The sequence below is a fragment of the Copidosoma floridanum genome, unplaced genomic scaffold (genome assembly GCF_036245765.1).
Source record: "Copidosoma floridanum isolate Cflo_tuat_1 unplaced genomic scaffold, Cflo_Japanese_pri ptg000019l, whole genome shotgun sequence".
Classification (NCBI taxonomy): Eukaryota; Metazoa; Arthropoda; class Insecta; order Hymenoptera; family Encyrtidae; genus Copidosoma; species Copidosoma floridanum.
In genome coordinates this window covers 15,250,286-15,272,745 of record NW_028321896.1, presented here as the reverse complement: position 1 = coordinate 15,272,745, position 22,460 = coordinate 15,250,286, and the positions used below count along the sequence as shown (strand labels likewise).

Genomic DNA, 22,460 nt, shown 5'->3' with positions numbered 1-22,460 from the left:
TTGTATACATAAATGTGGGCTGTTGAAGAAGAGTGGAAAGAATCGAAAATGTCTGAAATCCTGTTTCTACAATGATAATTAATGACGATATTAGCAAATGTCAGTAAGGCACGTCAAAAATACAAAAGCTTACCTTGTAAATAATTTATAAGTACAACTGTGATAGAACCAGCTCCATTTTTATTTTCCTTATCATTTGAGAGCATGTAATAGTGCAGTACCGCTTCCTTTAAATACAGTACTCTTTCATTAGAAAATTTCAAACACATCAATATATCATATAATATAGTTAACACGATAATTTAAATAAAACAATTTTTTACGTGATACGACTGGTTTATCGCGTTTCCAGCCATTTACATAAGTACAAATACTTATATGTATATATATTTACAGATAAAGCTCAGAAATCAAGCTCTATTTTCAATACTTTCATTGATCTTTTCGTCTTGCGAAAAGAAATCACGATGAATTGGCTAATTTTTTTTTTTCTTACAACGATGTAACAACAATGCCAAGTAACCTCTGTTTATAAGTATTAACCACTTATAAGTAGAGCACTTTACAAGCATTGTGTTACTTATAACAAGACATGTAACAAAATGTTTAATTACCTAGAGTAAAAATTTTGTACAATTATAAATTAAGCTAATTGTGAATTTGTGTAAGAATAATAAGTAATATTATCTAAGGGCTGACGCCAGTGTACTGTCATTTAATATCTTTTTTTTGTGTTTGACTTCTGGTTCCACAACTGGATCATACTGGGGTATTTCCATATGCCTCTTGGGTTCTATTGACTTCATGTAGGCAAGAAACGAGGTCCACATGAGACTGCATATGCTTACATAAACTACTCGATTTTTTTCTGGTACTAAAAGAAAGTTTATTGTCTGCAAGAATGGCCACACACAAACTCCAACCTAAATCAAAAAAATGCACGTATCTACCTTTTTTTTTTTTTTTCTTTTTTTTATATGGTCAAATAACAGTACAAACAAACAAATTACAGACCTTGTAGGTTGGCCAAAATTTCTCTTTAACTTCTTGTATACAGACATCGATGGGTTTGAACTCGAGAAAATTAATACCAAAGAAGAAGCAGCACATCGCACTAGGCCCATAAGTCACTTGTTCAACGAGAGCCTGAAATTCAACAACATCACAGTGAGAGAACTGACAAAACAAAGTATAGGTACTACACAACGACAGACACCGTGGTACCTTGGTGATCGCTGATTTGAGATCTGCCCTGGGCCAAAAGTGCGAGGCGCATTTGAGCCAACAGTAAAGAGTTGGAGCGACAAAGAAACCTCCGTAGATACTGAACCTGACGGCCTGCATGTAATCGAGCTGCTCCTTGCCCGTTATTTTTTGCTGTATAAGACTGGCCACGGGCCAGATCACCGTGTAAGAAGCCATGCCCCTGACCACTGGATACTTCTTGGTCACCTCGCGAAACTTAAGCAGTATCACCCTCATCCTGGTAGTCTGTAATACAGCAGCGGCCAGGAAGCGCGCGCGCGCGAAAAATACATCCATCATTATAACAATTCAAACTACTGGCATCATTTATATTTTTGTTAATCGATCGTTAAGCAACTTGCATCATACATGATATAGTATTGGTGCAGGCAAAACTGACAGGCTGACGAAATTAAACATTTTGCTGCATATATAGCAGACAGCACGTGAAAGAACAGCTGTTCCGTAGCAGACGATTTTTTTCGAAAAAGCAAAACTCACCTGCATGCAGCGATGTGACAGATGCAGCAACAACAGTTGCAGTAGTTGTTATATGGTGTTTGTTTACGTGCCCTGTATCCGTATAACTATATATTATTCACACGTATAGGTATAAACGCACTGCAAGAAGGAGAGAGACCTGTGGTGTACGTCCGTTAGCGCGAATTAATTCAATCCGGGAGAAAGAGTGACGAGTTGATTTTACGACGAGTACCCGTGAATTCCTTAATGATAACGCGTGACGTAACGTGGAGTCACGACCACACGACTACCTATTCGTCAAAGCTCTCTCGCAGAGCCTCTGCACTGTCACTGTCGTTGTCGCTGCTTTGGGATCGATTTCGCGACATTTCTGCGGCCAAGATCGCTTCATGCAACAACACACATACACACACTCTCTGATTCCTTCAGATCATCTATATAACTTTTTCTAAAAATTCGTGCTGATACTATTGATGTTCACTTTTTTTTTTTTTTTTTTTATTCAATAACAACTCCGTTGTTACGGGGATCGAAGATCATCGAGTTAATTTCTCGCCGAGAGCGCTGCACCATCAGCACGGACCAGCAGGAGTCACGTATTAGGGATCAAGTTGGGTGTAATCTTGCACCATAATCTCGAGGAAAAATTATTATAAATCATACGTCAGCATTTTCGGTGCGGGGGGTGCATGAAGAGTTGGCGATGATGCCGTTTTCTACGTCATTCGTGCAGGTATAAGTATAAAATACGCGCGCGTACACACCCGCCACCTCGACCTTGGCCCTTAGCAGGTGCACGCGGATGAGACAAACTCTAATTTTTTTTACACTTTTACACAGAGGAACCGATTTTGCGTTTTCTTTGGAGAAAGAGAGCTTTTTGATGGCATACGATCCCAAAATACACATACATCACACACGTACTTATTTTACTGTCTACATGACTCAAATACTTACTTGTGTATTCTTAGACTTATTTTGCAAGTCATTCGGAGGTTTTTGCCACTAACTCGTTCGATCGATCGTGTCCCCACACTCGTATTCAACTCGGTATTCATGTGATACAGGCGCGTAATCGACGTAATAATGTAGCTGATATAGATATAAATCGTCGTGACGATTTTATTTATAATATTGTATGCTTGCGCGCAAGTATCATAGTTAGTATTATTTCTCTACGAACTTGGGCGCGCAAGCGTCGAGCTGATCCAAAAGAGCTCTTAAATATGTATTTTATTTTCATAGGTGTCGGACTTTCCGTCTAGAGATCCGCCAAGTTATTGTGCTTCCTGACTATTTAGTTGTGTGTATAAGATTAAAGGCATACATATAATTGTATGATTTAATGCATCATTGCTTTTCTTGTGCTCAATCGTTCGACTTATATTGTCCTGTAGACTCACTCATACACATTTCACCTGAGGAAATTGTGAAATTAATTTTACAACGAAATGAGATATCATGATTAAAGATTGAAGTGACGGAACAACCGAAATATTCATTTGAGGTTGAAAAAAAAAAAAAAAAATTAAATCAGCGAAATATTAAAAATGTTAAAGTGGTAAATTTATTTCTTAAATTCCTATTTTAACGAAAATATATTAATAATAATATTTTTGATCATGTAAAGTCTAGTTTGATGAAAAAAATATTCACAAATACTTTTAACAATATCTACAAGATTTGACGCAGGAAAATTAAACTATATGTGGTCATTTTTTCATTTCTCATTCATTCATCATTTTTTTTTATAAGCTGCTGCATCATAATTAAAAATACATGTAGGTGTTATTAATGTAAAAATTAATTAGATATTTTTCAGGTCGCAATCTCAAATTCATTGTTTAGCCTTAAATGTAAATATAATTTATTAATCAAACTCGTTTCGTTTCATAAGATTTCTGAAGTCAAAGTTTTACTTCTAAGTAAATAATTAACTACCTAAAGAAAAAGGAATAAACAAGTGGTACATCAAAATGTTACATTCCGTTGAGTGTCAGATTAATTTTATTTACAAACGCAAGTTTTTTAATAGGTAACTTTACTATAACTCTAGCTTATATTAACTATATTTACAAGACAAAACAAAATATGGAATAGAAAACGCGTTGTCATTATTGTGTATCTAAATGTTTCATAAACTCTTTGATTTATACATAGACAATGATTTTGATGAATACAGTTCAGAATTTCCCGAAAAAATGTCCATGTCAATTAATTCCTACTAAATGTATAAAAATCATTTATCAACACTGACGATCGCAGTTAAACGTTAATTAAAATTATATACATCAGCCTTGATTAACGACAAGACTTGAATCGGATCACAATCTAAATTGGTATGCGTCAGATTGACGTGACAAATTGTAGAAAAAGTAGATTACAAAGCAAGTGGCTCATTGAGCCGAAATGTCAAAAAGATCACACAGACCTTCACTTTCACCAAGATTGAAACGAAAATCCTTTTCTTGAGGCGGAGGACTTAGCCTCATGAGTGGTCCACAAACTGAAAATATGAAATTGATTAAACAAAAGTAGATTATATTGATATTTGTTAATTGTAACAAACATATAACTTACTTCCAGCATATATCTCATCAATGTAGTCCAAATTTTGATGTATGTTGCCTGACATATTGACATCTCGAAGCACTATTTTTGCTTCCAGCAAATCTAGATCTTCATCTTCCTCATCTTCTGATACAGGTTCAGGTTTGATAGGATGTTTTGGTGGCCTAATAAAAAATAATTCCAAAAGGTTAACGTACACACATATGCAACGTAAAAGAAAAAAAAAAATGTTCACGCAATGGGAATACGCTAAGAATCTTCAAATTTCCTATATTTTGTACTCAAGCCAAAAGCGAGATGTTCTTTGTTTTTGATCTCTAAGCATGTAATGCAAAATACGTGTTTGATCTGTTCCAAATTAACAGTTCTTGTATTACGAATGTTAATCCCCAAACAGTATCATTTGTTGTTTGCTCTGTGCAGGTTGAAAGCATGGGCTTACTGCTTTCAAAGCGATAAGAGCATTATTAAAGAAGACAACAAATAGACATGACCTACCTTCCAACTCTTTTCTTTGGTTTGATTTCTTCTTTTTTCAAACTCGACTTGGACTCTTTAATTTCTTCTGCTTTTTTATCCTCCTTCCCATTCTTTTTATGATCTTCCTTATCATTCATCTTTTCATGCCTCTGTTCCTCTACATCCACCCTTGGTTTTTTAGATTCTGGCTGTAATATAACTTGATTCAAACTATTATTGTCATAAGATTCTGCCAGTTCTCGTGGAATGATGTATACGGAAATCTCTCCTGTTGAACTTTTTAAGTACACTTCATAATTTACTTCTTCGTCCTCAACATCTCCCGTCACCTATGAGACAAACAAAATTTTAAGTAATTAATAAAATTAGACACCCGTAACTACAATAATGATTTTGGATTGTACTAAGCACTCACTGTCTCAATTTTTCTCACATTCAATCGGGTTTCTTTTGGTGCTTGAATAGCTAATATAAAATCATCGTTATACCGCTCTTTGAAATCTTCATATTTAATGTAAGCGTATCTTTTGGTAGTAGAATCACACTCCACATTTTTCACACTCTGCTTGACCCAATTTGTGTGCAAGTCAATCTCCTGCTCATGTTCGTCCAGCAGCTTGAGCTCGTCTTTTAAATGAGTCAGCTTATCAGTGGTTTCCTGTGAATTGCATCCTGGACCTGCTCCTCTGTAGAAAATAAAATCTTACTTAATAAATAACGTTACCAAACAATGACCAAACACCCATTTGTAATGCATCAGCCCACTCACTTCCACTGTATACTGTTTTTGCTCTTCTTTTCAATCAGTCCAATACCTTCAAGTACATTTGTGATGTCGTATATCCTTCTCTTTTGTCGTACCTCTAACAAATCAGCTGCCTACAACAGTACAAGTAAAAGAGTCTTGAGCACAGTATTTAAACAGTTAGAAGAAATATAAGTAAGCATAGGTGTTGGAATTTGCATTGCCCTAAATCATAAGCCAAACCCACAGCGAAATCAGTTCTTTGTTGTTGCCAATTGATGCGATCTGGGTTATGTAAGATTAAATCAACAACAATCAATCAATTGAACGAAACAGAGAATCGAGTCTTACTCCTTCAAGATGCAACGAGTTGCAGAGCCACATTGGCAGTGAGCCGTGGTGCAAGATGTCGTAGCAAAAGTAATAGACAAACTAAGTACACGAGACTCCCGGGGAGCATGTTCCCTTTCCTTTCAAAATTCCCGCAAGCCGAGGAGGATCCAACAATGGCTGCTTGCGTCAGATAGCGCCGCGCCGTGCGTTAGGGCGGGCTAATACGTAAATGCACGGCGCGGAGGACAAACCGCGAATACTTAACCTAGAGCAGCCTGGGCCGGAAAAACCAAGGCAAGAGATCAAAAGGGGGTCGTCGATGAGCCCGGGTCATACGTAACCTGGGCCCCTCGTGAAACATGGGTATACCGAGCCCGAGGGTCGCGAGAGCGCGCGCCTTACCACTTTCAAATCGAGCACGCCATCCTCGGCTTTCTGCAGGAGGCTGACGAAGCGCGTGGTCAGCAGCCCGAGCGACTTCTCGTAGCGGCTCTGTTGACTGTCGTTTGCCATCCTGCTGCAACGGCAACGACAATGACTCCTCCTGGGCTATTCTTCCTCCTGCTGCTCCCTTGGCTTGTGTTTTCCCTCTACAATTTTGGCAGGGAAAGCAAGACGTCTCTCCGCTTGCCTGTACACTCTCACAACATTCAACGACTTGCGCGCGCGAGTGTAATGCAAGTATACCCTTCGAAATTGCCGCAACAGCTCCCGAACGCCAATCGCCAATACGAAAGAAGTGTCGCCAGTGGAGGGGAGGTGAGTGGGTAAAATAAGGAGAGAAGGGGGTACAGGTGGTGTTTTTTTCAGAGATTGCAGAGATCGCGTGTGTGTGTGGAAATTATTTTCTTGGTTTTGGTGATTTTTTTTTTGTTAATTGCAAAGATCTCTTCTTCTTCATGCAACTATATACTTCGAATATTATGAATAAACTTCCAAAATAAGTAAACTTAATTAATAGCCACAATAATCCTAGATATACATTTTTTTTTTTTTTTTTTGAAGTCGAAATTATACGTAGAATAACGTTCTACGAGGGCAATTCGCTCGAGAACAAGCTTACTACTACCTATGAGAGGTGTTTCATGAACAATGAAAATTTGTATTTTTCAAGGGAATCAAAATTTGGGAAGTTCAAAGCGAAACAAACTTTCGCGCCTTAAGGAATGCATTAAGTATGGAGATAGCAAAGAGGGTACTAGTTAAAAGTTATAAGGAGAAGATCCGACCAGGGTAAACTTATAATATCCACGTGATACTCTCGTATTTTTCGTCTTTACCGCCAGAAATCTAGAACGGGCTGAACGGGCCAATAAGCGCAGGGCGAGGCGAGTCACTCTCCCCCTTTTATTTTTTTAACTGTTATACCCTCTGTCCCCCTCTGACCACCACCACCACGGTCATGCGCACCGGCGCACAATAGAATATAGACTATAGACCTAGACCTAACTGGATACTGCCGGCATCAGCCCGCAGCCACGAGCCACCGTTTCTATAGCACAGGTCGAGCAGAGCCGGCTGCAGAGATTAGTCGGCTGGTAGGGCTGAGATACTCCAGTGTGTGCCACGGTGTCAACATGTGGGCCTCATTTTATTTTAAGCTACAAACCCTGCGATCTGCGGCAGAATGAGTAGAGCCTGCAAGTCGCAAACTCGTAAGTATCACACAATTAATATAATTAGAGTGCTTGTTTAATTTTTTTTTTCCAAGTTCAGGGTACGAAATGGTTATTACGCTCCAACGCAAATATTGAAATATAATTGTAGTACGTGGCGTCGTTACGGTACGAACGCCATTTTGCTGTTTCACAATTTTTCTCCATCCGAATTTTAGAAAGTATTATGTTTATGCAACGTAAATATCACATCATCAGCGAATTTTTTTCGTATATTATATACTTGTTAAAACAAGTATTGCATATATTTATTTGTTATACCATATACATATGTGTATGCGCTCGGTGTAGAAATAGACGAGCAACAGCAAACAACACCCATTAAATAGTTCCCTTGCATCGTTCATTTATTGCATTAACTATTATAGTAAATTTACAAGCTTACAAAACTTGGTATTTTTTTTTTGTATGTTAATGTACAGTTTAGGTAGCTGAGTAACTTGGCCACCTGCCATAATGGACGCCAACAATGACCGTTCTCTTTGTGGGCCTCCATTCCCAAAACGAGACGAGTTAGGATGAGAATATTCCAAAACAAGCAAGGAATTAGGTGTGTACTTATATTTGCAGTTTGATAATTAAAATTCTAATTCTGGTATGTACATGCGTCGTCTAAACACTTATGAATATTGTAATTTTGTATCATTGCAGAAATCCGTTAAAAAAGTAAATATTGAAACTGGAATCGTTACAATTTTTCACCGTTAATCTTAGAAGATCTACAGTACTTGTTCCTCGTTTTCTTTAATCTACACCATTTTTGGTTAGGTAAGCGAATCACGTGCTTATACCATTTTACTCTTAGAGCACATTATTAATTTTTGTTTATAGTGAACATTGTAGTTTTAGGTGAAAGTGTATGAAAATGGTGTCCATAGAAAAAAGTTTTTTGAGTAATAGAGAAATTAACAAAAATTTACGGAATTTAATGAGAAAAGAAGGAAAAGATAATCAAGAGGTCACTTGAAGTACGTTAAACCATCAACTACGTGAAGCTTAAGAGACCTGACTTAAAACATCAAGTAAACTTCAAGATAATACAGAAATCGTTCCTATGATGCAGCACATAATACTCTTGTGGTTCAATGTTTTCTTAAGATTGAGGGCCAAAAATCTAGCATAAAAGCATAATTCAATGAAATATTAGAGAATAAAATGTGACGCCAACCAGGTATCAATCAGAACATATGCTGCGTCTCTGATTATTGTATAGTGGTCTACATTTGGCTGGAATCGTGTTTTAAAATCTTATTAGCCACAGAGAATAAATTAGCAAGAACGAAGAAAATCGTTTTTGGGAAAAGTCCTTGCAAGTTGCTTAATGTTGAGTTACAGAGTAAGTTTCAAGTCAATACTCTTAGGTAAGGTTATCCTTCAGAAAGGTATGAAATCTTGACTTGTGTTGAATATAGTTATCGTGTAGTTCTTCAAATACCTTAACATAATATTTACTCATAATAATTGTACAAGCAGCATATGATCCGAGGACAGAATTAGTAGTGTTCAAACTATTAGTTTTTAATGAAATTGTATTGAATTAATTTTTTCTCATTAGGTAGATAGAATTGGTAATTAAAATCATAATGTAATATGTATTAATCAACTATCATACATACACGACTTATAAACTGATGAAAGATCGTTCATAGTGGAAGTGCTAGCTACATTCACCTATATTAATGACCTAGACGAGCTGCAACTAGCAATATTGAACAAAAAAAAATTAGTTTGATATTATAAAAATTAACAACATTAGCATAAACAAAAGCAAAAAATCAAGAATTAGTATGAAATATATTCAGGTTATTTAATATAAGTAATCTAAACATAACCTGGCTCGTAGATTTATCTTGCGACGGAGTTAATTGCCTGTCCGGCTGAAGCAAGCCTACATGTCCTTGCTGAATGGTGAACTTTGCGACTCCCTCCAGCTTTTCTATCTTCTTGAGGTAATTAAAGGGAGAAAAACTTGAGCCTCAGACCTACGAGCTCTTGGAATACGTACATATAATATAGGCATATATGTACCTATTTGAAAGCAATGAAATCAGGGTAAACACTGTCATTCCAATAGTAGAATAATATATATGTATTTTTGAGCAATTTCTTTGATAGCTAAGTGATTGTAAGCAAACTTTTATCCTAGTGTACTAAGCGTCTTCTCTGCACGCTAAAGTATTTATCTGAATGACATTTCTATTCTCAATTCAAAATACTCAATCGCTGTTGGAGCTGGTTATTACTTCATAAAAATACAAACTATTTCCTTATGAGTGTAAATAACATGGCTTTACTAACATGAGGTATTTAAAACAAATCTTATTCATGTTGTTACTTATCGTAACTAAATTGATTCTTATTCGTTATTCTAATCTCTTCGTGAAGATCTTCGTATATTTTGGACAGTTACACTCATCTATTCATAATCGTTGAAGCTCAATTGTGGTATATTTTAATCTCTATCCAGTATGACACTCTGAAACGTGTAATGTGTGGGAAGTCAAATTAAAATCTTGTGCTATTGTGCAATTGATTTTTTTTTTTAATTTATGAGCTAGATGTTTTCTCTACATAATCAACATTTGTCCAATGCTGATTACAAACTTATTCCTCAACTCTGGAAAACTTTCACTACAGCCAAAGTTTGGTTGAACATTTGTTAAAGTGTTACATAAATTATTATGTCCAAAATAATCTTTTTTAGCGATGTCATAATAAGCTAAGTGAATATGAGATATTCCATTATTACAGTGTGGATGCACTAGACTTAAACTACTGTAAGCAGCTCCCATCAATTTTGTAATATTAGTAGTAGTGGTATTGAAAATCCTAGTTTCTGGTGTGAATCAATTTCTTGTTAGTAACGACGTTATAGTTTTACATGAAAATCGTTACACTAAACTTCAGAAACATTAAAATGTGGAACTAGAGTAATTAGTTTAATTGCTTTTTCGGTAGATCAATCTGTATTTTGCTACTCATGTAATTAATGTGCAATATAAATACTTATTAATTTTGTATCTTCGGTAAATAAAATCTCTTTTGATTAAGTAACACAATAATTATGAGAAATTACGACGATATTAACGCGTTAGAACAAAGAGAAAATTGTATGCCGGTGAATCAGTTCCCAATAATCCAAATAACCAGTTCTTGGCCTTAGTCTCTTCAAACTGGCTGATATATAAGTCAATAAATACTTCATACGCAAACTTTTCTGTCGCAATACCGAAGTACCCAGTCACGGCAACAAAACGTTCCTTAAAACTTTGTTCGGTAGCACATAATCCTACTTTTTTAGTTTTTTTTTCTTCTCTTTCAGGAATCTCCGTACGTAAACGTTGCAGTATAAAGAATAGTAATTCTCAATTTGAAACCAATGGCAAATTTTCTTCTCTTAACAATTTATTATGTATTCTATTACTAACGCTTTCAAATTGCAGAGTACAGCAAGACGTAGTGATGTATAGCCATACAGTTCTTAAATAATACACAATTTAAACTCTTAAATTTTAAAGTGAAACTATTGTTAATAATGAAACTGTACACAGAATGGTAATGAAATTATCGTTGTAAAATTTCAGAACGCAGCAAAATGTAGTGATGTATAGCTGTACAATATTTAAACTCTTAATATACGATTCAAATCCTTGTTTTAAAATTATAGAACGCAGCAAAATGTAGTGATGTATAGCCGTCTACTCTTTTAACCATTCATAATTTAAACTCTTAATTTGAAATAATATCCTCGTTTTTAAATTGCAGAACGCAGCAAAATGTAGTGATGTGTGGCCGTACAATATCCAAACAATTAATTGTTTAAACTTCTAATTTACGATTAAAATTTTCGTTTTTAAATTACAAAACGCAGCAAAATGTAGTGATGTGTAGCCGTACAATATCCAAACAATTAATTGTTTAAACTTCTAATTTACAATTAAAATTTTCGTTTTTAAATCACAAAACGCAGCAAAATGTAGTGATGTGTAGCCGTACAATATCTAAACAATTAATTGCTTAAACTTCTAATTTACGATTGAAATTTTCGTTTTTAAATTACAAAACGCAGCTAATGTAGAATAATGTGTAGCCATACATTATCGAAACAACTAATTTTATAAAATCCCAATTTAAGAACAAAATACTCGTTTTTAAATTATAGAACGCAGCAAAATGTAGTGATGTGTAGCCGTACAATATCCAAACAACTAATTATTAAAAATCCTTATGTAACAACAAAATCTCCGTTTTTAAATTATGGAACGCAGCAAAATGTAGTGATGTGTAGCCGTACAATATCTAAAAAATTAATTGCTTAAACTTCTAATTTACGATTAAAATTTTCGTTTTTAAATTACAAAACGCAGCTAGTAAAGAATAATGTGTAGCCATACATTATCGAAACAACTAATTTTATAAAATCCCAATTTAAGAACAAAATACTCGTTTTTAAATTATAGAACGCAGCAAAATGTAGTGATGTGTAGCCGTACAATATCCAAACAACTAATTATTAAAAATCCTTATGTAACAACAAAATCTCCGTTTTTAAATTATGGAACGCAGCAAAATGTAGTGATGTGTAGCCGTACATTATCGAAACAACTAATTTTATAAAATCCCAATCTAAAAACAAAATACTCGTTTTTAAATTATAGAACGCAGCAAAATGTAGTGATGTGTAGCCGTACAATATCCAAACAACTAATTATTAAAAATCCTTATGTAACAACAAAATCTCCGTTTTTAAATTATGGAACGCAGCAAAATGTAGTGATGTGTAGCCGTACAATATCCAAACAACTAATTATTAAAAATCCTTATGTAACAACAAAATCTCCGTTTTTAAATTATGGAACGCAGCAAAATGTAGTGATGTGTAGCCGTACATTATCGAAACAACTAATTTTATAAAATCCCAATCTAAAAACAAAATACTCGTTTTTAAATTATAGAACGCAGCAAAATGTAGTGATGTGTAGCCGTACAATATCCAAACAACTAATTATTAAAAATCCTTATGTAACAACAAAATCTCCGTTTTTAAATTATGGAACGCAGCAAAATGTAGTGATGTGTAGCCGTACAATATCTAAACAATTAATTGCTTAAACTTCTAATTTACGATTAAAATTTTCGTTTTTAAATTACAAAACGCAGCTAATGTAGAATAATGTGTAGCCATACATTATCGAAACAACTAATTTTATAAAATCCCAATTTAAGAACAAAATACTCGTTTTTAAATTATAGAACGCAGCAAAATGTAGGGATGTGTAGCCGTACAATATCCAAACAACTAATTATTAAAAATCCTTATGTAACAACAAAATCTCCGTTTTTAAATTATGGAACGCAGCAAAATGTAGTGATGTGTAGCCGTACAATATCTAAACAATTAATTGCTTAAACTTCTAATTTACGATTAAAATTTTCGTTTTTAAATTACAAAACGCAGCTAATGTAGAATAATGTGTAGCCATACATTATCGAAACAACTAATTTTATAAAATCCCAATTTAAGAACAAAATACTCGTTTTTAAATTATAGAACGCAGCAAAATGTAGTGATGTGTAGCCGTACAATATCCAAACAACTAATTATTAAAAATCCTTATGTAACAACAAAATCTCCGTTTTTAAATTATGGAACGCAGCAAAATGTAGTGATGTGTAGCCGTACAATATCTAAAAAATTAATTGCTTAAACTTCTAATTTACGATTAAAATTTTCGTTTTTAAATTACAAAACGCAGCTAGTAAAGAATAATGTGTAGCCATACATTATCGAAACAACTAATTTTATAAAATCCCAATTTAAGAACAAAATACTCGTTTTTAAATTATAGAACGCAGCAAAATGTAGTGATGTGTAGCCGTACAATATCCAAACAACTAATTATTAAAAATCCTTATGTAACAACAAAATCTCCGTTTTTAAATTATGGAACGCAGCAAAATGTAGTGATGTGTAGCCGTACAATATCTAAAAAATTAATTGCTTAAACTTCTAATTTACGATTAAAATTTTCGTTTTTAAATTACAAAACGCAGCTAGTAAAGAATAATGTGTAGCCATACATTATCGAAACAACTAATTTTATAAAATCCCAATTTAAGAACAAAATACTCGTTTTTAAATTATAGAACGCAGCAAAATGTAGTGATGTGTAGCCGTACAATATCCAAACAACTAATTATTAAAAATCCTTATGTAACAACAAAATCTCCGTTTTTAAATTATGGAACGCAGCAAAATGTAGTGATGTGTAGCCGTACAATATCTAAAAAATTAATTGCTTAAACTTCTAATTTACGATTAAAATTTTCGTTTTTAAATTACAAAACGCAGCTAGTAAAGAATAATGTGTAGCCATACATTATCGAAACAACTAATTTTATAAAATCCCAATTTAAGAACAAAATACTCGTTTTTAAATTATAGAACGCAGCAAAATGTAGTGATGTGTAGCCGTACAATATCCAAACAACTAATTATTAAAAATCCTTATGTAACAACAAAATCTCCGTTTTTAAATTATGGAACGCAGCAAAATGTAGTGATGTGTAGCCGTACAATATCTAAAAAATTAATTGCTTAAACTTCTAATTTACGATTAAAATTTTCGTTTTTAAATTACAAAACGCAGCTAGTAAAGAATAATGTGTAGCCATACATTATCGAAACAACTAATTTTATAAAATCCCAATTTAAGAACAAAATACTCGTTTTTAAATTATAGAACGCAGCAAAATGTAGTGATGTGTAGCCGTATAACAACTATTCTAACTATAAATCTTCATGACTTATTTTGCTTTTTATTATGCAGAACTCTGTGAAATATAGTGATATACAACCACAACTAAAGTAAATTGTATTTAACTTAATAGCTATCATTTTCAAATTGCCATTTTGAATTTATCGCAATTCGGCATGATTATGCAGATAGCAACATTATTGCCACTTTCCAGTGACTATCATTTATTCGCAGGTTTCGAAGTATTATCTTGCCACTCTCTCTTGATTAGCATCGATTGACCCAAATCAGTTTACATCTAAATTATGATTAAATTAAAATATTAAAATGTTAAATTATTAAATTTATGTGAGTACGAACATACTATTTTACATAAACAAAAACGGATACTGTCCCACAAAAAGGAAAAATATTATAAACATTGAATGCAAGTCTTGTGCATTGTAGAGTAACTTCAATATATGGAGAAAGCCTCATTTCGCCATTCCTTCTTGATTAGCATCGATAGACCCTCTATAGTTTACATTTATTTTTGTGTTGACGTATTTATAAGCCTTTAATTTTGACTTTACGTTCATTTGGATAATCGATTAATCATCATGTTTGCAATGAAATATTCCCACATGGTATTTTAAATACTTAAATTCACCTTGATGATCTAATTTTGGCTCTCGATTTCTTTTATGTTCAAACAATCTGAAAGGCTCTGCAGAATCAGTCATGCGTTAGCCTACTGTTAAACTTCATCTATACGCTTTATTGGCTTGGAACCGCCGTTAATCTACGACTTCTTCCGTTTAACTTTGTTCTCTACAGGTTTCACAATTGTGAAATATGTTATTGCAAAATAGTTAAACTGCTGTTTGAAAAGATAAGTTAGCTTATGGAGATTATATATTCTTTTCCATCAAATTTGTCATTTTCAAGCCCTGATTTTGAATCACCTTATTCTCAAATATCCTAATATTTTTCTGTTACGTATTGGGACCCAAGCTTACGTTTAATAGCCTAGGATCTTTAGATAGCGAGGGTAAAGTTTATTAAAAATGAAATTAGTCTCAAAAAATTTTTTTTTTTTTTTTTTTCAACCCTAGCGTAAAAAATCTAACTGTATTAAAATTTCTCTTTGTTACGTTCTTTTTTACTTGTCATATAAAATTAATAATGTAAATTGTAATAGTCAAATTAAGAACCATGATCACTGTTTTGACTTTAAAGGTCGATGATCTGTGACAGCCATTTTTATAGATGTATAATATCAACAAAAATATTACTGGCTAATGGTATGTGAGAGGCAGTAATAAAAAATTGTGTTATTATATTATAAATTCAAAAATAATAACTTGTTTATTTCTCATTATATACTTTTTTAATAACTTATACTGATTTTTACAGAAGAAATATTTCTGGTAATAAGAAAAGCTTTCTTTTATTGTATATTTTCGAATGTCAACTAATTTTAAGCGTTTTATTATTTATTATGTAATGTAATTGATAGTACTACATGTAAATTTATCATGTTTATAATTATAAATCGTTTGTAATAAATTGTATTTTCCAACTTAATTTGAAGAATCATTTAATATTTTATCCTTGTCCCTATAAAAATAACTATTAATTTTGATTGTTATTATAAGATACTTTTTGTTATTTAAATCATAATAAGATGTTCAGAAACTAAACTTGGAAAACCCGAAAAAGAGTAGTACAAAATGTCATATTGAGCTATCACTTCGATTTTGAGATGGTCTATACATAGGAAGAAAACTTATTTGGTTGTTTACTACAAAAGTTTATGATAGTACCGCAAACACATACTAGTCGTTTATTTCTTATCAATGACAAAGCTAGTATGCGAGCTTGTGTTTCTTGTTATTACATTATTTTCATTTTCACCATAAACGATGAAATTTGTATACGTTATTCAAGCTGTACAAATATTTTTAAAATTCATAAGTTACATTTTTCATTCTATTCACATTATTTATTTTTAATACATACGGATATCTGATTTTATCATTAATCACAATATGTAACAAAAATTGTGTTTGGAAAGAATACCTTCGTTTTTTGCAAGTTTTATGCTGTTGTCTACTTTACTTTCAATGCAAGAAACGGAGAAAAACTTACGGTGAGTAAATTAAATAAAATGTCTAGAAAAACTTAAGTTTTCAGTTTTTTAATTTTTATACAATATTACGATATAACTAGACTAATTCGTATTGTATTGGCATCTTTTACGTAAGTATAATAAATAAAAGTGCCCTTACTTCCTAATAAATCATTGTTTGCGAGGAAAAAGCATCAAATCAGTTGATTAAAATTACATTAATTACGTTTTTAATAAAAACGCATACATTATAGATTGAAATGATCTGCACAATTATCATACAAAGTGTCTCGAATTTCCATTAGAGTGTAATTATAATAATTATTAAAATTTAAGATTAATCCTAACTCTTAACGTTCTGAGTGACATCAGTGACGTCATGCGCCATCACGCACAAATTAGTGCGTTCTGTTCTGAGTGAGTTCGCCGACGCAGTGTCCGTCTGGCGCTTCGACCGGGACTCACCATTTGACTTATTTACTTTTCAACAGAGTTAGCGTTACAGGACGCAAGTCCTCATTTAGTTTCTTCAACCATGAAGAAAGACAAAACCGCTGACACAAGTCGGCCTTTTAAATTATAAGTATTTTTTATTAACTTTTTGCTTGTCGCTCGTCAGGTTATCGGTTATTTTGTGCACTTTTTAAAGTAGGCTGTTCCTTGAGGTTATGTTGCTTTGTTTACCGTGTGTTGCTGCTTTTCTTGTAAAATATTAAAATCAAAGTCTCTTCTTGAAATCTAACTTTTTATTCAAGTGGCCATATTTTTTCATTAACTTGTACATGTAAACATTTTTCATTATTGAGAGTCAAATTAATACTAAATTAATGTATTTGTTAGAGTGTAATTAAGTAAGATTTATTTCAGTCAAGGAACAATTAGAACACTACTTGAAACATTTGATTATTAAGTTTATTAGATAAGATGAGTTTATTATTTTATTTGATCTCTTTACAGCCCATCAAATTGTAAGTCTTACAGGCATAAGCTTTCAAAGGAAAAGTATCATTGTAAGCGATTTTTTTATTATACCTTTAGTAATGTTAATTAAATGAAGTTATTAAAATTTTTTTAAATTTTTGTCTAGGGAATGGTTGAACTGACAATAATTCCATTAAGAGATAATCTGAGATTTATTCATTTGAATGCAAAACAATGTAGAATATACAAAGTTTGCTTGAATGATACATATGAAGTTCCTTTTCAATATTTTGATCCGTTCCTAGACATTTCTCAAGGAAACGATAAAGAGTACGTAAGCGTAAATTTTTTTTCATGACTAGTTTTTAATACATACTTATTTATTCAGTATAAGTACAACAAGAATTATTTGTACTTTTTCAAAAGTAAATTATTATTTATAGGCGGTCTTTGGAATTTTTTTCAAATCTTCATTTAGCAGCAGCCCAAAAAGTTGATCCAGACAATAATGCTGGTGAATTGCTGATACAAATAACACCAGATTTAGCTCATTTGATAGAAGAAAATAAAAATTTAAGGATAGGAATAGAGTTTTCCTTAGAACAACCACAAGGTGGAGTTCATTTTGTCGTTCCAAACTGTCCGGGAACATTGGCAGAGGTAAGATTTTTCAATTTACAGTATTTGTAGCAGTCTATTGTGACAGTGTTATGGCAATATTATTTCTTGTATTTTTATTAGAAAGGAGCTCATATGTACACATACAGTTATGAAAATTCATCAAGGTTGTGGTTTCCCTGCATTGATAGTTTTGCCGAGCCATGTACATGGAAACTGGAATTCACTGTTGATGACGCCATGACTGCTGTATCATGCGGTGATTTAATTGAAGTAGTATACACTCCTGATATGAGGAAAAAAACCTTTCACTACGTTTTAAATGTACCAGCTTGTGCCCCAAACATAGCTTTAGCTGTTGGGTAATTGCAATATTTGACTTTGATATTGTTGATTATATTGCTTTTGCATTCATGCGAGTATAAAATTTTTTTCAGACCGTTTGAGATTTTTGTGGATCCATACATGCATGAAGTGACACATTTTTGCCTACCTCAACTTTTACCTACTTTAAAAGCCTCAGTAAAATATTTACATGAAGCATTCGAATATTTTGAGGAGACATTATCAAACCGATATCCTTATTCTTGCTATAAACAAGTCTTTGTTGATGAAGTTGATGAGGATGTCAATGCATATGCCACAATGAGTATTCTAAAGTCTGATCTCACGCTAATGGAGTTAAATTACAACCCAATGGTTTATGAAGAATTTCCATTAAATTAAGATTTTTTGTTACAGCACCAATTTGCTCCATTCCAATGCTATAATTGATCAAGTGTACATAACGAAAAAAGCAATGGCCCAAGCTGTGGTTGAACAGTTTTTTGGTTGTTTTATATCAATGCAAAATTGGTCTGATGTGTGGTTGCCGAAAGGAATTTCGACTTATCTTACAGGATTATACGCCAAAAAGTGTTTTGGTAACAATGAATATCGGCAATGGGTACAATCGGTAGGTTTTAAATCTATCCTTATTTTTTTATTGATCTAATACAGTTTGTAGTTATATAAAAATTTGCACCTTTTTCTAACTTTCCTAAGCCTAATATCCAAATATTTTTAGGAATTGCGGGAAGTTGTAAAATATGAAGAACAATTTGGTGGTATAATTTTGGATTCGTCGCAGCCTCCTGCTCCCATGCCAATAGCAGGAAATACTCCAGCTCCTGCTCCACGAGCTCCAGATCCTGGGTTTTACTTTCCAATAAAAAATTTGCACACTATGTCGCCCAAATATATAGATGTTCTTCGCAAAAAAGCTCACTTAGTTATGCGTATGCTGGAACATAGAATCGGTCAAGAACTTTTGTTACAGGTAATTAACACTTTTTTTTTCTTTCAAAATAACATTAGTCTAGCATTATTTAAAAAACTTGTCTTGGAATTAGGTCTTCAATAAACAGTTATCGTTAGCAGCCAATGCTGCACAGCAGAAAATCGAGTCAGGACTGTGGTCACATATGTTGATAAGTACCAATGTATTTACAAAAGCTATTTTTACTGTTACTGGTAAAGATATGGCAGTTTTCATTGACCAGTGGGTGAGAACTGGAGGTCACGCTAAATTTACTTTGAGTTTCGTATTTAACAGAAAAAGGTTTGCCAAGAATTTTTTTTTACTTTGTATAAATTAGGAGTATAAAACTTACAATACGTTATTATACCTGTAAACAGAAATACCGTTGAATTGGAAATACGCCAAGATACGACACATCAAAAAGGAATAAGAAAATACGTTGGTCCGTTGTTAGTAAATATTCAGGAGCTTGACGGGACGTTTAAACATACACTACAAATTGAAGGGACTGTGGCTAAAGCTGATATCACTTGCCACAGTAAAAGTAGAAGGAACAAAAAGAAAAAAATTCCCTTGTGTACAGGGGAGGAAGTAGACATGGATCTTTCAGCCATGGAGTAATTTTTTAATATCATATTTTTGATGCATTTGCTGAAACAGTTTGATAATGAGGGTGAATAAATTTTTTTAGTGATTCTCCAGTTTTGTGGATTCGTTTGGATCCAGAAATGACTTTGATGAGGGCAGTGCAAATTGAACAGCCAGACTATCAGTGGCAATATCAGTTGAGACACGAGAGGGATGTGACAGCTCAATTGGAAGCTATTGATGCTTTACAAAATCATGCGACTCCAGCTACAAGATTAGCATTGACCGACACCATTGAAAATGAACAGTGCTATTATAAAGTGAGATTACGGGCTGCTCACTGTTTAACTAAAGTCGCCAATGCTATGGTTGCTACGTGGGCAGGACCCCCGGCTATGTTGGCTATTTTTAGAAAATTATTTGGTTCTGCATCTTGCAGAAGAATAATTAAACAAAACAATTTCACCAATTTCCAGCATTATTTTCTTCAAAAGGTAAAAATCATGAAAACTGATGGTTACAAGTGAATGTAGGCAATCGATACAAATTTACAATTTCAGACGATCCCTGTAGCAATGGCCGGTCTACGGAATGCACATGGAATCTGTCCTCCAGAAGTTCTTTCTTTTCTAATGGATTTGTTTAAATACAACGATAACAGCAAAAATAGGTACTCTGACAATTACTACAGGGCTGCATTGATAGAGGCGCTTGGCGCCAGTGTAACGCCAGTCATTAGCATACAACATGGGTAGCATCATCTGTACATGTTTTATATTTTCATAAAGATTAAACATTATTTTAATAAACTAAAATATTAAAAATTCCAGAACTGCTATTACAGCTGAATCTTTGTCGGCAGACACAAAAACTATTTTAGAAGAAGTAACGAGACACTTAAATTTAGAAAAATTACTTCCCTGCTATAAGTACACAGTCACTGTTTCTTGCTTGAATGTTATTAGAATTTTGCAAAAATATGGTCATCTTCCCAGCACTCCGGTTATTTTTAGAGAATATGCTGCTTATGGTCAATTTATCGGTAAACTAAGAATTTATTTGTAATTTTTTTATAAAAAAAAAAAAATTTCCTATTTATTCGTAATATTTTTAAATTCTGTTTAGATGTGAGGATAGCTGCATTGACGGCACTAGTTGATTTTACAAAAGTTGATGGCAAGTGGGAAGATCTGGAATTTTTGTTGGACATGGCGGAAGGTGATCCGCATCCTGGAATACACCACAAGTTGGTAAGATTATTAGTTACGAATCCTCCGTTTGAACGTGCACATAAGCACAGATTAGACAGACCAGAATTGGTCGACCGCATTTGGAGCCTTATAAAGTATGTCTAGTAAAAATTAATATTTTTCCTTACGTCGGAATTTTTTAATTACCTATTTCGACTGCGTTTTTTAGCTGTGAATTATCTCATGATCCAAAACTGAGATGCGACTTGGTAGATTTGTATTATACACTATACGGAAGTAAAACTCCAATGTGCCTTCCTATTCCAGGACTAGATACGTTATTAAAACCAAAAAAAGTTAACCCACTTTTTCCAGAGAGCAAAGTGAGTATAGAATTTTATTTGTATTCTTATTTGCCACAAGCAATCGAGCAATGATATTTTGAAAAAATTCTGGATGTGGCATTGCTGTGAAACAAAATATGTTGATTTGTAATACATTTTAACAATCATGTTCAAAAAATATCCAATGAACAATGTTGTAATTTGTTTCAAATTTATCTAAAAAACGTTTGCAGACCCCACTGCCTCCGATACCACACATTAAACACGAAATCCCTAACAATTCTGAGGTAGCAAGTAACGTTCTAACTAAAAGAAAAGCATCACCGGTGAAAGAAACTTCTGGAATAATACTGCCTGATCATGGCCTAGATGTGAAACGTCAGAAAATAGCAGTAAGTCTTTCATAGATTCATAAAATGTAATACTTACATTCAAATGCGTAATATTTTATAATTTCAATTGTTGCAGAATGATCAAAATGATAATGCTACTGTTGACGGAAAAACAAAGTCTGATTATTACAGTGACAATTCTGCATCGCTTCCTGGTATCAGTACAGGTGGTCCAGTTGGCTTTGAACCTGGAATGTTTAAAAAGGAGGTGGATGAAAGTAAACCCAAAGGAGATGCTTCAAATAAGGTATCTAACAAGTATTTTATTGTTAATTTTGTATATAACTTACTGTTTTGATATAAGCATAATTAACATTAATTCTCCACAAGCAGGCCAAAAAGAAGAAGAAAGACAAAAAGAAACATAAACACAAGCACAAACACAAACATGATAAGCATGGGAAAGATAAAGAAAAAAAAGACAAAGACAAGAATAAAGAAAAAGATAAGGACAAAGAAAAGGATAAAGACAAAGAGAAGGATAAGTGTAGCAAAGAAAAAGATCCAGCAATAATTAAAGTAAAGGAGGAGACATTGAGTTCAGGAAGTTCAAGTCCTAGTCCAGACGCGTCAACTGCAACTAACGAATTTATTTTCCCCTAGACTAAAGAAAATTCGTGTGTTGCGATTTTAAGACCTGTATTTTATTTGTATATCCATAAGCAAGACTATATTTGTAAAATAATTTCTTATTACACTTTTGTAC

The 22,460-nt window shown here is 33.3% G+C and overlaps 3 protein-coding genes and 1 long non-coding RNA gene across 10 annotated transcripts; 2 read left to right on the top strand and 2 right to left on the bottom strand.

Annotated features, from left to right (window-relative positions):
* Positions 1–160: 160 nt before the first annotated feature.
* Positions 161–2,867, bottom strand: LOC106636560 (mpv17-like protein). 3 transcript variants are annotated; one of them, XM_014348964.2, is made up of 5 exons: positions 1,886–2,236; positions 1,747–1,818; positions 1,225–1,491; positions 1,015–1,146; positions 161–923 (listed from the first exon to the last, which is right to left on the bottom strand). In XM_014348964.2, exons 2-5 carry the CDS (start codon positions 1,750–1,752, stop codon positions 684–686), a joined length of 645 nt encoding a protein of 214 aa, XP_014204450.1. In that variant the 5' UTR covers positions 1,753–1,818; positions 1,886–2,236; the 3' UTR covers positions 161–683. The 3 variants fall into 3 exon arrangements, with proteins under 3 accessions (XP_014204450.1, XP_014204451.1, XP_014204449.1); XM_014348965.2 differs by lacking the exons at positions 1,747–1,818; positions 1,886–2,236 and adding an exon at positions 2,686–2,867; XM_014348963.2 differs by having other exon boundaries at positions 1,747–2,236.
* An 850-nt stretch (positions 2,868–3,717) lies between these two features.
* Positions 3,718–6,533, bottom strand: LOC106636616 (transcription factor E2F5). 5 transcript variants are annotated; one of them, XM_089592881.1, is made up of 7 exons: positions 6,260–6,533; positions 5,549–5,658; positions 5,191–5,465; positions 4,947–5,098; positions 4,798–4,889; positions 4,309–4,463; positions 3,718–4,234 (listed from the first exon to the last, which is right to left on the bottom strand). In XM_089592881.1, the coding sequence occupies exons 1-7, from the start codon at positions 6,368–6,370 to the stop codon at positions 4,125–4,127; spliced, it is 1,005 nt and encodes a 334-aa protein (XP_089449007.1). In that variant the 5' UTR covers positions 6,371–6,533; the 3' UTR covers positions 3,718–4,124. The 5 variants fall into 5 exon arrangements, with proteins under 5 accessions (XP_089449007.1, XP_089449008.1, XP_089449009.1 ...); XM_089592882.1 differs by having other exon boundaries at positions 4,798–4,839; positions 4,927–5,108; positions 5,195–5,465; XM_089592883.1 differs by having other exon boundaries at positions 4,798–4,850; positions 4,941–5,108; positions 5,195–5,465.
* An 817-nt stretch (positions 6,534–7,350) lies between these two features.
* Positions 7,351–11,133, top strand: LOC106636635 (uncharacterized). Its single transcript, XR_001338885.2, has 4 exons — positions 7,351–7,512; positions 7,956–8,083; positions 8,185–8,301; positions 8,377–11,133. It is a non-coding gene; the product is annotated as an uncharacterized LOC106636635 (long non-coding RNA).
* Positions 11,134–16,853: 5,720 nt separating this feature from the next.
* Positions 16,854–22,460, top strand: Taf2 (TATA-box binding protein associated factor 2). The gene is made up of 18 exons (XM_023389614.2): positions 16,854–16,980; positions 17,357–17,411; positions 17,489–17,652; positions 17,766–17,982; positions 18,064–18,302; positions 18,378–18,599; positions 18,682–18,895; positions 19,007–19,258; positions 19,332–19,540; positions 19,618–19,857; positions 19,932–20,322; positions 20,389–20,579; positions 20,659–20,870; positions 20,954–21,173; positions 21,248–21,401; positions 21,596–21,754; positions 21,831–22,001; positions 22,088–22,460. The coding sequence occupies exons 1-18, from the start codon at positions 16,937–16,939 to the stop codon at positions 22,355–22,357; spliced, it is 3,624 nt and encodes a 1,207-aa protein (XP_023245382.2). The 5' UTR covers positions 16,854–16,936; the 3' UTR covers positions 22,358–22,460.